Raw genomic sequence first — 15,566 nt, 5'->3', positions numbered from 1 at the left:
CCAATGGATTCACACTTGCATAGGTATTCACAATTTTATGTGCCAGCTACTGTCAACATTACAATAAACACGCAACATATAGAACAGTTACAATGATAGAAAAGCCATGTAAGTGATATAATTATGCTGTAATCATCACATATTCACTCTGTCACTTGCTTCATACCATCTACTCCCACTAACATGAAAACCATCGTTACCCCTCTGTGTCCCCACACCAGTAGGGGAAGGTAGGTGCATATAACCAGCTTTTCTTGCAGTTTGGCAGTGAGTGGCTGAATACTTTGTGCCATTTAATAGTCAGGATATGCTTTGTGATCTGCCGAAAAGAAATCTTCTGTTGCCGGACCACTGGGGAATACAGGCGATGTAGTAAAATCTTTCCTTTCTTTTCAGGTTTATAACTAAACATCAAGGTGCAGGTTACATCAAAAACTTATCATGGCTTAGACAGGAAATAAAAAAAATGGATTGATCATAAAATATTCAGAAATTTCCAGACTATTAAAACATTGTTTAAAAAAAGACCTAAAAGAACTGTAAAAAAAACTGGAAAACAATTATGCTCAGAAAAAGTTAAACGCTACAAAACTTTATGACTTTCTCTAGCAACAGACCTGAAAACACAAGCACGTGGTACATTACATCTGTTGGGAGGCTCAGGTAGTTTCTGTGGTACGTGTTTCTTCAGTATAGGCCACTTGAGGACAATAAAATCCACAGTAAAGTGCTATATCAACTGTATACTGCAGAGGACGCCATTTCTTCAATTCCATTACCGACTGTTTCTATAGCTTCCTAGAAAGCAAATAAGCTGCATTTTCGAGAACGCGTGGCTGCCTAAGCAGCAGGCCGTTGAAAGGTTCACTTTCAAGTAAATAGTACAATATTAATAATAAAAAAAAAATTATGGCTAGATACCCATCTAATGTATAGAAAGTGTTTAATGCTCGGTTAGGTAGCATGTAAAAACTTTGGCAGGTTACTCCTCTATATAAGTCAATGAGATATCAACGTTTCTCCATTATTTCTAGAAAACATCGGATAAACAGAATCCAATCTCCATTCATATTCCACTTGACATTGGCGCCAGGTCTAGTCTGTAGACAGAGTGATGCAGATACTTGGGGACCTCTGATGGAGATTTGGCTGGGGTTTAGCAGGCACCGTAAGCTCAGTCCTCTCAGAAATGTACACCAGGTTCTCCTCCTGTAGGCTACATGCACTAAACCGATTTGTCTCCACACACGAGCCCGTGCCAACGTTGTTTACGCCAACGGCATTATGTAAAGCTGCCGCCCCGCTCATTTGCTCGAAGGATTTACTAAATACAGATGTTGCAGTTCGTGCAAGGCTGTGGCTGCCAGGCTTGGGGAGGGACTGACTAGTTGTTAAGGTCAGCCGCTTCAGAGACACCAGCTCCAGGTTCTCACTCATAGCCCTCTGGTTCTGCTTCCTGCCGAGATGCTCACGACTAGAATCTCCCCCAGAATCTCTCTCTTTAAACCCAGCCCGGGCTCCAAGAGATCTCCTCTGGGCCTTCACCAATGGTGGCCTGCTGAAGCTGCCACTACTGCTGTGAGACAGGGCAGACTGGCTGGAGTTAGAGGCGGCCCTTGAACAAAAACCTTCGTCCACCTCCGCTATTTTGCTCAGCTCATCTGGCAGTGTTAAATCTGCAGAGTCTGAAGGAAGAAAAGTTGAAGTTAATATCACAGTTCTATGAACAAGAGCAGACTAATAGTAAAGTGCCATCCAAAGCCAAATCATTGGGAGCGGCGTCATTAAAGGGAACAGGTCACTAACGCTTACACGATTACAACACCGGTATGCTGCTATTGTTCTTGTCAAATACCTTTCTAAATATCCCAATTAGATCCTGTTTTACACTAGATGAGGGAAAATGAAGTTATAAAATGATCTCTCAGCTCATCAAACAGTTAAATGGAGAGCCAAAATTTGGCCATATGCATAAGTTTGGTAGACAGCTTTCTCTCCCGACTCTGCCATACACAAGAATTTTGGGCAGAGTATTCATGAGTTTTCAGCGGAAAGATTTTCATCTAATATGTATGAAGGCTTTAAATGGATTGTCCGCCTTTAGGCTACAAATCTGCAGTCACTGTATGTGACTGTAGACTTGTGAATCCTCACATCGCACGCACTGTGAGGATTCTCTGATGAGGGGCCTGAAGTGTGCAGCCAGACTAGACTGTGTCCTTGGATTGAGCGAGGCAGAGCCCATCTAGTCGGCATGTGACCGCATGTATGTAAATCACATACTTGCAGTCACGCACCTGGCACTGGAGAATCCTCAGGGTATGTGCACACGGAGTTTTTTGGCTCTGCGGATTTTGTAGTGAAATCCGCAGATAAATCCGCAGGACTAAAGTCCTGTGGTTTATCTGCGGATTTGCCTGCGGTTTCACACCTCAAAATGGATGAGGTGTGAAACCGCAGCGGTTCTGCACAAAAGAATTGACATGCTGCGGATTGTAAACCGCAGCAAAACCGTGCAGAAAAATCCGCAGCATGTGCGCAGCGTTTTTTTATTTCCATAGGAAATAAAGGTACTGTACAAGGCAGCAATATCTGCTGCGGACCCACAGAGCCAAAACCGCTGCGGATCCGCAGCAGAATCCGCCGCGTGTGCACATACCCTCACAGTGCGCACGATGTAAGGACTGACAAGTCTACAAACACAGAGTAACTGCAGACTTGTAGTTTAAAACCGGACAAGCCCTTTAATAGTCTAGATCCATTTCTCCTGAAGAAGGAAAAAGGTTTGAAAACGGTTAGGAACCGGATGGCCTCACACCCATCCACTCTATTAGTGACATCTCAAAAAGGCACAAAACCTCAAATATCTAAGGTTAGAACAATGTGGAGAGTGAACTCCGTGCTCCAGATCCATGGGACTCCCAAGCCAGTTCCATTCTCATCTGATTTACGGATCAGACCCGTCCATTAAAGTCTATGAAATCCATTAAAAATGGATGAAGAATGGGAGACACACTTGTTACTTCGGTGTTCCACCCATTTTTTTTATCTATGCTATTGTCAAAAGTCAATGAATAAAATACAAGTTAAGACAGACCGCCTCCCTGCTTCAGTTCTTAGAACCGGATGAGGAAAAAAAATACGGCACAAGAGAAAAAACGGTCCTTAGCTGTAACGTGGCCAAGTAGGGTGTCGTTTGAGGGAAAATGAGCACGCTAGCAAACAACATCACGCTAAGTCTTTGTGCACATGTTGAGTATTTGCAGAAGATTTTTTCAGCAGCAAAAACAGTGTTGATAGGAAAACCACTGCGTAAAATATGCTAATTTTTTTACATGCATTTTTTTATGCATTTTTACCCATGTTTTTCTGCCATTCATTTTCATGGGTGAAAAACGTTGTACAAATGCTGAAGGATTGACATGCTGCAGATATGAACAAACAATTGAAAAAAAAAAACGCGTGTGTGAGATTCCAGAAATCTCATTCATTTTCCTGGTACTGCAAAACGTTGTATTTTTGCCCTGGTAAAAACATGTCAAAAACCGTGTGGAAAACACAACGTGTGAACAAGCTCTTTCCAACGCCAACATTGTCCTCATGACTTGTGATGAGAAGTAGTGCCCACTATTATAACTAGTGCATGGATAGAAAGGCATTAACAAGTGTCACAGCAGCGTGCCAGTGGTTTAATCACCTAAACGCTAGTGCCAGGTTCCCTTTAAATACTTACCCAGCGATCAAAGCAGAAATTAAGAAATGTATTGTGCACATTTACAAATAAAAGCATAAAAACTTTGAAGAAACATGCGTGAGTTGATTGCAAAGAATTTCAGATATTAATCATGCAAGTAAGTAGATTGAGAAATCACCCAAATCATTGCCGACTGTCATTCTACCGGGATTTAAAAGGTAGCAAATGGAAAGGTCGTAGGATGCATGATGTGACTCGCCAATTGAATCCATGATATACTACTACTCCATGAATATAGCAAACTATAGCTTTACATAATCGTATGCTGCAGAGATCTACGCCCTTGCGCATTGGAGGTTACTCTTCCATATCACCACCTGAAGCTGTGGCTGGAGGGAATTGAAGCAGAACTGAGCGCCGTGTACAGTAATATACAAGACAAGCATGCTTGGCGGAGCTCATCCTAAACACCATTGTGTGCATCCATGCATTGTGACCCTTTCACTTGCAGGTACCTTGACGCCCATCTACCAAGAGATTTAACACTGCACTCTGCCGGGTGAGATCACGCCGCCGCCGCCGCCGTCCTCCAGCAATCTCCTTACAGATTTTTGCCTTCTGATTTCTGGCTTGCCCTCAGCTCTAGCTTCAGAGCAGATATCCTGCATTGCCTGTATGTGCTGAGCATCATTCTCTGTTAGTGATTTCACTCTCTCCCCATTCGGGATCCTGTCTCCGGACACATTTGTGACACTAATCTCGGGAATGACAAGGTTTCCCGGATCGGAGGAGTCATTACTTGTGTCATTTTGTTCTAAATGAGAGAAAAAAAACAAACAAAAAGAAAAAAAAAAAAATGATGGCTGAAATGATGACGATGGCTTTGCTGGGGAAACAAATACATGGAAATGTAACGCATAACACAAAAGTTACATGAGCAATGAGAAAATATTGTTTTAGAAACCTGCATACCTCTCAATTTTTTTTATCCATTTCTGTTTGATTTTTGTCACAGTTAAAAAACAAAAAAAAAAAACAAAAAAAAAAAAAACAGACCGATTGCACGGATTTCAATGAGATTTTGCCTAACGCATGTGTCAAAAATGACATCTGAGGCTACAAGAGCACCAAGGACAGATTGACTTTTGGCAAGTGCACCAGTCCGCCACCCTCAGAGCTGAATAACATCTACTGTATGTAGCTCCGATCAAGCCCATCAAAGGTGGTGCCAAGCGAGCAACAATATGGAGAATCCGAGCACTAGCTGGAAATCGTCCCGCCCTCAGCGCACCTGCAGCCTCATTTACATAAAGATTCAAAGGCGATTTATTCACGAGTGGAAAATCTATTAGCGGCCAGGAAGGTATGTGTGATCTTGTCTTAGTACACTACCCAGCGACAGAACTAATTTGGCCACCCGAAAGTTCTTGACAGATTCCCATTAAATCTAAAGTCAATAAAAGAACAAAACTGCAGCCAATGACGGCTAAAAGTCATTTATCGCGTCATCTCATTGACTTCAATACAACTTGAAATAATCATAGTTTTATGATGATGGCGACAGATGAATATTTGAATAACGTTTATGGTTTTACAATGGGTCTAATGTGAACACAGCCTTAATGCTGATTCACTAACGTTAGTTGTGGTTAGATGTTTGAAAGATACATGAATGAGTAAATGAATGACTAGACATAAAACAAAATGTCATCTTCTAAAAATCGGCAGAACCCTCGTAAATGAAACCATATTATATACTGCCCTTACTGATCTGGTAAAACCTAGAAGAAATATTACATAAGACATTGAATTACAAGAAAGCACTAAAAGAACAAAAACACATTTAAAATGAGCAAATGGAAAACAGAACAATTTCTTATTGCAAATCAATTTTCTGACGTAACATCAGCCCATTTCACTTTTGTCTGGTTAGGTCAGTCCAAGTGTGATGGTGGGCTCATGCAATGGTGGTACATGTCCGATTGAGCAGCTGTACAGCCAGCATGGTCCAGGCAAGATCAGAAAATATATCTCCTTCCCACTAATGGAGTATAGTTACAAAGATGTATAATTTGCAAAGACTAAATAAAAAAAAAAAAGTTTAGTGACTCTTTAAGAAGCCTGGTTTATTCACAAGGGCTATCCCTGCCAAGATTGACAAATGGCCATGTACAGTGGGGAAAATAAGTATTTGATTGATACACTGTTTTCACACCTACAGAGAATGGAGAGGTCTTTAATTTTTATCGCAGCTTCAATTTATCGTAACTGTGAGATAGAACCTAAAAATAAAAGCAGAAAATCACATTGTATGATGTTTACATAATTAAATTGCATTTTGTTGCATGAAATATGTATTTGATACATTAGAAAACAGAGGTCAGACGTTTCCTGCAGCTCTTGACCAAGTTTGCATACACTGCAGCAGGGATTTTGGCCCACGCCTCCATACAGATCTTCTCCAGATCTTTCCGGTTTCAGGGCAGTCGCTGGGCAACAATGAGTTTCGGTTCCCTCCAAAGATTTTCTATTGGATTCAGGTCTGGAGACTGGCTAGGCCACTCCAGGACTTTGAAATGCTTCTTACGGATTCACTCCTCAGTTGCCCTGGCTGTACGTTTTGGGTCATTGTCCTGTTGGAAGACCCAGCCACGACCCATCTTCAATGCTCTTTACTGAGGGCTTCACGGTTGGGACAGTGTTCTTGAGGTTGTACTCATCCTTCTTATTCCTCCAAACACAAGGAGTGGAGTAGATACCAAAAAGTTCTATTTGGGTCTCATCTGACCACCTTCTCCCATGCCTCCTCTGGATTATTCAGATGGTCATTGGTGAACTAGAAAAGGGCCTGGACATTTGCTGTCGTGAGCAGGGGAACTTGTGTGCCCTGCAGGTTTTGAATCCATAACGGCTTAGTGTGTTACAAATGGTAATGTTGGAGACTGTGCTCCCAGCTCTCTTCAGGTCATTAACCAGGTCCTCCCATGTAGTTCTGGGCTGAATCATGGCATTTCTCAGAATCATCCTTATCTCACGACACCAGATCTTTCATGGAGCCCCAGACCTAGGAAGATTGACAGTCACCTTGTGCTTCTTCCATTTTCTAATAATTGTACCAACAGTTGTTGCCTTCTCACCAATGTGGGGCATGTGTGGTATTGCTGCTGTTGAAGCAAAGATAGCATCCTTACCAGCCAGTGCACTAGCCAGGGTTAGTAGACATACAGCCAGGGACTAGGCACATGGCAGGGGAGGGACCCCTCATAGGGAGTTAGGGGAGTTTAGGGACAGGCACAGGTTGGGGTCAGGAAGTGTCGCATCCCCCTCTCCCTACCGTTCTTTATGCATATATGCTATGTCGTTCGCCGGACATACAGTACAGACCAAAAGTTTGGACACCTCATTCAAAAAGTTTTCATGACTATGAAAATTGTAGATTCACTCTGAATGCATCAAAACTATGAATTAACACATGTGGGATTATATAATTAACAAAAAAGTGTGAAACAAATGAAAATATGTCTTATATTCTAGTTTCTTCAAAGTAGCCACCTTTTGCTTTGATTACTGCTTTTCACACTCTTGGCATTCTCTTAATGATCTTCAAGAGGCAAGAGGTAGTCACCGGAAATAGTTTTCACTTCACAGGTGTGCCCTGTCAGGTTTAATAAGTGGGATTTCTTGCCTTATAAATGGGGTTGGGACCATCAGTTGTGTTGTGCAGAAGTCTGGTGGATACACAACTGATAGTCCTACTGAATAGACTGTTAGAATTTGTATTATGGCAACAAAAAAGCAGCTAAGTAAAGAAAAACGAGTGGCCATCATTACTTTAAGAAATGAAGGTCAGTCAGTCCGAAAAATTGAGAAGACTTTGAAATTGTCCTCAAGTGCAGTGGGAAAATCCATCAGGTGCTGCAAAGAAACTGGCTCACATGAGGACCGCCCCAGGAAAGGAAGACCAAGAGTCACCACTGCTGCGGAGGATAAGTTCATCCGAGTCACCAGCCTCAGAAATCGTACGTTAACAGCAGCTCAGATTAGAGACCAGGTCAATGCCACACAGAGTTCTAGCAGCAGACACATCTCTACAACAACTGTTAAGAGGAGATTTTGTGCAGCAGGCCTTCATGGTAAAATAGCTGCTAGGAAACGACTGCTAAGGACAGGCAACAAGCAGAAGAGACTTGTTTGGGCTAAAGAACACAAGGAATGGACATTAGATCAGTGGAAATCTGTGCTTAGGTTTGAGGAGTCCAAATTTGAGATCTTTGGTTCCAACCATCGTGTCTTTGTGCGACGCAGAAAAGGTGAACGGATGGACTCTACATGCCTGGTTCCCGAGGTGAAGCATGGAGGAGGAGGTCTGATGGTGTGGGGGTGCTTTGCTGGTGACATTGTTGGGGATTTCGTCAAAACTGAAGGCATACTGAACCAGCATGGCTACCACAGCATCTTGCAGCGGCATGCTAGTCCATCTGATTTGCGTTTAGTTGGACCATCATTTATTTTTCAACAGGACAATGACCCCAAACACCTCCAGGCTGTGTAAGAGCTATTTAATCAAGAAGGAGAGTGATGGGGTGCTACGCCAGATGACCTGGCCTCCACAGTCACCAGACCTGAACCCAATCGAGATGCTATGGGGGGATCTGGACCGCAGAGTGAAGGCAAAAGGGCCAACAAGTGCTAAGCATCTCTGGGAACTCCTTCAAGACTGTTGGAAGACCATTTTTGGTGACTACCTCTTGAAGCTCAAGAGAATGCCAAGGGTGTGCAAAGCAGTAATCAAAGCAAAGGTTGCTACTTTGAAGAACCTAGAATATAAGATATATTTTCAGTTGTTTCACACTTTTTTGTTAATTACATAATTCCACATGTGTTATTTTATAGTTTTGATGCCTTCAGAGTGAATCTACAATTTTCATAGTCATGAAAATAAAGAAAACTCTTTGAATGAGAAGGTGTGTCCAAACTTTTGGTCTGTACTGTAAGTGTCCATTCGTGACACCCATCCCAACCTTGTACAGGTCTACAATTTTGTCCCTGTGTCTTTAGACAGCTCTTTGGTCTTGACCATTGTGGAGAGGTTGAAGTGTGAGTGATTGGGTGTGTGGACAGGTGCCTTTTATACAGGTATCGAATTCAAACCAGTGCAATTAATACAGGTAACAAGTGCAGAGTAAGAGGGCTTCTTAAAGAAAAACTAACAGGTCTGTGAGAGCCAGAATTCTTGCGGGTTGGTAGGTGATCAAATACTTATTTCATGCAATAAAATTTAATTTAAAATCTTACAATGTGATTTTCTGGTTTTTATTTTTAGATTCTGTCTCTCACAGTTGAAGTATACCTATGATAAAAATTACAGACCTCTCCCTTCTTTGTAGGTGGGAAGACTTGCAAAATGGGCAGTGTATCAAATATGGTACTTATTTTCTCCACTGTATACGGGCATACATAGCAGCCCATCAATCACTGCCTTGACAAATACTAGAACCAGAAAACTTAAAACATCTACTGAAAGCAATGACAGGGACCTTTTTTAAAAAAAAAAAACAAAAAAAAAAAAATCTTTCAATTTTACATCCATGATTTGACCAGGCATTCTCCATGACGCTCAGACATAGCGCAGGAGAGTAATTATACAGCAATCAATGATAATTGTGACAACCACTCTCAGAGAGCGGTCAAGGGTCAAGATCCCACCCTTAATGCAGTCATCACTTCACATGGATATAATTCTGTAGAGGCACGGACACAAAGAAGGCAGAGCTACAATTGTACTGAATAATCACAAAATAGTTGTGACAACCTATAGATCTAACTATGACCGCCATGCTGGCAAGAATATAACTATAAAATGCAGGGAACTGGACTAAAAATCTGTAAGATTGATGTATGGTGATGTCATGTATGGAAAAATATGGCTGAAATTCTGTACATACAGGATAAAAAAATATAATTATGGCTTTGGTAAAAATGGCTTAAATATCCCAAATAATCTATTGTAAACCTCCTACAATCTGGTTAAAGCAGCGGTACAGGATTAAAAAAAATAAAAAAACAAACATGGCTGTCTGATTCCAAAAACAGCGGCACACTTATCCATGGGTTGTATATGTAATACAGCGCCGCTCCATTGAGCTGAGCTGCAATACCACTCCAAACTGTGGACAAGTAAGGCGCCGTCACGTAATCCTAAAGTTCCCAACGAAGAAGCTGCCTGACAGCTTACTACCAGGAGACACTCCTGTTTAGTACTTACACATTACAGCCTAGAACTTGCAATGTTTATCTGGTTTGGAATCACTCGATAATCTTCTCAACACAACCCAAGTCTCTGCTTTGAAATACTTATCCGTTATTAAGCTCATCTCCGCTCTGAGCATAAACTGTGCGACGTTCCACTGTGAACTCATCTAGGGATTTATTCAGCAACAGGGTTTTACACAGACTCATTTAGCAAAAGGCCACATTAGCAAACGTCTTATGTCTCCAAGCATGATGAGCCAAAATCACCGTAAATCATATTGCTGATCTCGTCATGCTGCTCGACAGGATAACCCAACATGGTTTGGATCACCCTGGTCATATAGTCTTTATTTAGATTTTGGATCCATTTCTGCTGTTTACAAAGTGGATTTGTCCACAGATTTCGCAATATAAACTGTATTCCTTATTAAAGGGAATCTGTCACCCCATTTTTTGAGTATCGGGCAGCCGGCACCGCCATCAGGGGCTTATCTACAGCATTCTGTAATGCTGTAGATAAGCCCCCAATGTAACCTGAAAGATAAGAAAAAGGAGTTAAGGGGGTTTTACACTAAGCGATATCGCTAGCAATATCGCTAAAACGTCACTGGTTTTGTGACGTTATAGCGATATTGCTAGCGATATCGCTATGTGTGATACTTACCAACGACCGGCTCCCCGCTGTCCATCGCTGATCGCGCGAGAATGTCCGGCTCCATTTCTCGTCGGGCGCTTCCTGCTGAGACTTCCTGCTGTGACGACGAGCGACGCTGGACGCGGGCGGGAGGACGCAGGATCGCTGTGTGTGAATGGTAAGTATCGTGCGCTGCGTCGCTGCTGCATCGCTGTGAGATCTTTCTGTATGAAAGCTCACTAGCGATCATTTAGCGATGCACCAGCGATCCTGACTGGGTCGGATCGCTGGTTGGATCGCTGGTGCATCGCTAAATGTAAAAGGGCCTTTATATTATACTCACCGGGGGGCGGTCCGGTTTTGGTCCGAAGGGTGTCACGGTCCGGTCCCTCCCATCTTCTAATGGGGACGTCCTCTTCTTTGCTGCCTGTCGTGGCTCCTGCGCAGGTGCACTGCTCTGTTGAGGGCAGAGCCAAGTACTGCAGTGCGCAGGTGCCGGGAAAAGTCCGGTGCCTACGCACTGCAGTATTCTGCTCTGCCCTCAACAGAGCAGTGCACCTGCGCAGGAGCCACGACAGGCAGCAAAGAAGAGGACATCACCGTTAGAAGAAGGGAGTCGCTGGCCCGCAACACGCATCGGACCAAGACCGGACCGCCCCCCGGTGAGTATAATGTAACTCCTTTTTCTTATCTTTCAGGTTACATCGGGGGCTTATCTACAGCATTAGAGAATGCTGTAGATAAGCCCCTGATGGCGGTGTCGGCTGCCTGATACTTGAAAAATGGGGTGACAGATTCCCTTTAAATACTGTAGATCACTTAGACCTGATGGGACCGCTGTATTTACTTTGAAAATCCATTTCAGATTGGCTCTAAAATCCTGATATTAGGAGGAGTATTTTAGGAGTTCAGCTACGGAGTGAGACCAAAGCGCATTCAGTGTCGGCCACCTTGACTGACAGTTGCAGCTTGTCTTAGCAATGTGAGACCTCAGCAGCAGAGGAGACACTGAAGAGCTGTCATTCAGGCTCAGTGGGCAGAGGTTGAGTTAGCTTGTCAGTAAGGGATATACATTATATAAATGTTTACTTGTTCAGCAATTTTTGGACCTGTAAAAGAAGAGTAAGAAATGAATAGAGTAGGAGAGGTCCCCTCTAAAATCCATTAGAGGCCCCTTTGTCAAGATGAGGTTCCTACAACTGTAGATTAAGGAGAATTCTGTGGCCTGTATTATTGATCACACAGGATAATGTAACTTCCACTTCCTCCAGCACATAGCATAGACAGTGAGCCATGTCGTGCAGAGATTTACTTTCCAGATCGCAGGCATCAATAATAATTTTGCCTGAATGAAATAACACATAGCTGAATTATCACGCGATTAGCCGATCTGCTACAATGCCTCAGGAAGGGGATGGAAACAGATCAATTTTAACAACGCTCATTATGCTCTTATATGAAGGTTAAGTGATGCTCTTTTCTGTCTCCAAACATCTGCACGCTCTTAAGTGCACTGATTCCAGGTAAATTGAGGCTTATTTAGTGTACTTTTATAAAAAGGACCATTTTGATATAATAGCTCTCAGTACTAAACGGTGTATGGAAATTGAGGCTTTGCATGCGAGATAGGAAGATGGTTGGGAGTTCGAGTATCTTCAGTGAAAAATAACTTCCATATGTGCAGTACACGTGAGGATTTATCCGCAAAACAGAACCAGTCATCAGATTCATGCTGCAAGAACCAGGTATGTGGGCAAGTAAGCTTCACACAAAATGCTTCTCCATGCCCCACTCTAGTTCACTGATGGGTCTCTCCTCATGTGCGTAAATGGGGAAAGACCCATCAGTCAAAAAGATTGGAAGGAAGGAGAAAACCCCGTCTGGGGAGCGACGTCGGACTAGTCACCTGAGACATAGTCCCCGGCCTGCTTCTCAAAGTAGGTTTATTCTTAAAAGCCGTAGCATTTCAGAGTAAAAACATCTGTAGGTGCAAACGCGTAGCCAGAATCTGATTCATGCTGCACGTGGTTCAGGCAGAATGAAATGGATGACATATTCCCTTTAAAGCTCAAAAGTTATCTATGGAACAGTCTAAATTACAGTAACTTACCCTTGCTACTGGTTCCCCTCACACTTCTTGCCTGGATCAGCGCTAATCCTGCAGTGATCACAGGATTTTATTAACCAACTAACATTACTAACAGCTCTATATTGGTTGGATAACTTACAACCCACCTACCTAACTATCTACCTACCTACCAATCTATCTCTCTGTCTCGCTCTCTCTCGGCAGGGAGGAAGTAAACGACTGAAACAATGAAAAGCATAGCCTGCAACTGAAGGCAAAGAAAAAAAAAAAAAAAAAAGTATGGATATATTTAATTTACATGATAGATTACCACGTGTACCGTTTAGCAATGGCTATATCTATTATAAAAGGTAAAATGCTTGTAAAAATAATACTCTACACTTGGAGCCTTGCTTTCGGCAAAGAAATATTTGGCAATGAAGGGTATTAGAGAAGCGACGTCTTCACCTAGTCTCAGAATTTAATATGGTCGTCTTATTCCCGGCTAATAAGAAACATGCTGAATCTAGGAGACATTTCATTCTGAAGATCCTGCATTTTATTGATCCGTGGCTTTCTCACATAGGTTTCACAGCTGAGGAAGCTTTTTATTATTCACTATACAACGGACAGACCAGCTGATGGTGAAACGTGGTTTGAAAGTGATATGGATATATTATACAGAATGGGGGTTTAAGTGTAAAACGTAATGTGGGCAAAGTTTTCCATGCCAGTGTTGATACCGTGCACTGTCGTAAGATGCGTTTAATTGCACAGGCATCTTAATTAATTGGGCACATTTTTTAAGCTGCTGTGTGCCAGCACTAGACACATTACTCCACTCAGGGACTGGAGTACCTTTCGGGATAAATTTACACCACAGAGGCGCAAATGGTCATTCGTTAGTTGGGCATGATTGGCCATGTCCCATGCCAGCTCCTTCCACTTTGGTAAATATAGGCGGAACTGGCCCGGGCTGGCGTAAAAAAAAATGTCAAAACTCAAAACATTTTTCTGCATCTTTAAGCTGCAGAAAAAAAGTTTGGAGATTTCAAGTTGTTTTACGCCGGAATTCTGTTGAAATCATCTTGATGGATAGGACCCATAGTCTTTAAAAAAAATGCCTGCGCAATGTATAAGAAACCAGATTTCTTCCAAGAGAAAAAAATAAAGTCTCACCATTCCTCTTCCACCGATGACCCCGTATAGACATACTAGTCACAGCATTTCTAGATATCCGGGATGACGTTGGGGCAATTTCCACTTGAATACATTTAGTGCCTTCCTTAGTTCCCCCCTTAATGGCTCCTTGTGGTAATGAAGCCTTTATTGCATTGGCAACCTGAAGGACACAAAAAGCTCAACATTAGCAGACTGATACGTATGTGCATGATAATATCAGCAAATTATAGTCCTGAATATCCAGCATGTATTGGTGCTGATGAAGATGATGGTGCCGGGAGGAACTGATGAAAGTAGAGATTAACAACGTTTCCAGCAAGAAAAATAATCCCTTAATCCATACACATACCAGCAGCGGTTCTGGGAATAATTCCAGCTGTGCTCTGTAGAGAACATCGTCCAGCGCTCTACGTGCTGCGTCCCATTCTCCATTGTAGCTATGAAGGGACAGGAATGTGTTAACGCCAAGAAATAATAGAAGATATCTCCAATTTACAGCTATAATATCATCACTTCTGCCAAGCAAAGTAATAGGAAGACACGTATAGTATAATTTATCTCAAGACCAGGGCTGTGGAGTCGGTAAGCCAAACCTCCGACTCCTCAATTTCCACGACACCGACTCCACCAAAATGGGTTCCGACTCCACTGCCCTGCTCAAGACTTCCATCTTCTCCTTCAGATTAGATTTGGCATTTTCAGAAGTGTAACAGATTCATAGAATAGAATGAGGTAAATACTGCAAAATGGTTTCATTCACAGCCCCAGAAATTTGCCGTTATTGCTGAATACACAAAATGTCAGGACGCGCGTCATATTCCTAAGGAAAAACAGTGGCACCAAACAGTTAATTCAGGTTTACTTGATCATACCACATCTGAGACGCACAGTTTACACTGAACACGACGCATCCTTCGCCCCCTGCTTATGGCCTTGGTTACATTATAGCCATGAAAAATAAGGAGAGGTGGGTGTAGGACGGAAAATTGTTCCTTTCCTAATGGCTTAAACGCTACCATCTTTGGTTGTGGGTACCTGCGTACTGGTTGCCATGGTTTCAATACTTTCTTTACTTTTCATGTCTTTACAGCAATAGAATAAAAAAAAAAAATCTGATATATTAAACATTTGTTCCGGAACAGATTGCCGTTTATATTCAGGTTTTTAGTCAGCACTATTAAAAAGAGACCCCATTTTTGAAATCTATGAAACCATGTTCATATTTGTGTTACAAGCTTTATAAAAGATCCTCCATTACAGAACTGACAAAAAGGGAAGACACAATGCCGGAAACCCTACGGACCCCCATCTCCATCATTGGGGTCTTCAAGGGTAATTTTGCTGGACTGATCAAAACAAACGCCTTAAAACACAGACACGATTAAGGCTAGTTTCACACTAGCGTTTATTCGACGCAGCACACGGCGCCGCTAAGCCCCGCCCCCTGCCGGCTCCCTGCCCATCCCATCCGGTCATCGCCACCTACTATCACACATGGACGCTTGCGATCTGCGCACCCTATCTTTAGCATAGGGTGCGCAGATCGTGCGCTGGCCATGTGCTAGTAGGATTTTGGCATACGCTGCGCACTTTTGAAGGTGCGCCGTGCGCGCCAAAATGCAACATGCTGCGTTTGGCGCGCACCTTCAAAGGTGCGCAGCGGACGCCAAAATCCTACTAGCGCACGGCCAGCGCACCCTATGCTAAAGATAGGGTGCGCAGATCGCAAGCGTCCA

At 42.8% G+C, this 15,566-nt stretch overlaps 1 protein-coding gene across 4 annotated transcripts in view; it reads right to left on the bottom strand.

Annotated features, from left to right (window-relative positions):
• Positions 1-926: 926 nt before the first annotated feature.
• The window catches only part of HYCC1 (hyccin PI4KA lipid kinase complex subunit 1), a 143,829-nt gene continuing 129,189 nt past the window's right edge, over positions 927-15,566 (bottom strand). For 2 of the 4 annotated variants that reach the window (XM_073581429.1, XM_073581428.1), the window contains exons 9-11: positions 14,180-14,267; positions 13,828-13,990; positions 927-1,685 (exon numbers count right to left, since the gene is read on the bottom strand). In XM_073581429.1, the coding sequence (XP_073437530.1) occupies positions 1,096-1,685; positions 13,828-13,990; positions 14,180-14,267 (841 nt within the window). In that variant the 3' untranslated portion in view covers positions 927-1,095. Of the gene's footprint in view, positions 1,686-4,209; positions 4,509-13,827; positions 13,991-14,179; positions 14,268-15,566 lie in introns of all 4 variants that reach the window. The other 2 variants (XM_073581431.1, XM_073581430.1) reach the window with 2 other exon arrangements.

This window comes from Dendrobates tinctorius, unplaced genomic scaffold, assembly GCF_039654945.1.
Source record: "Dendrobates tinctorius isolate UK_male_01 unplaced genomic scaffold, ASM3965494v1 ptg000070l, whole genome shotgun sequence".
Taxonomy (NCBI): domain Eukaryota; kingdom Metazoa; phylum Chordata; class Amphibia; order Anura; family Dendrobatidae; genus Dendrobates; species Dendrobates tinctorius.
The sequence above is the reverse complement of the archived record's forward strand: the minus strand, read 5'-3'. Positions and strand labels throughout refer to the sequence as shown.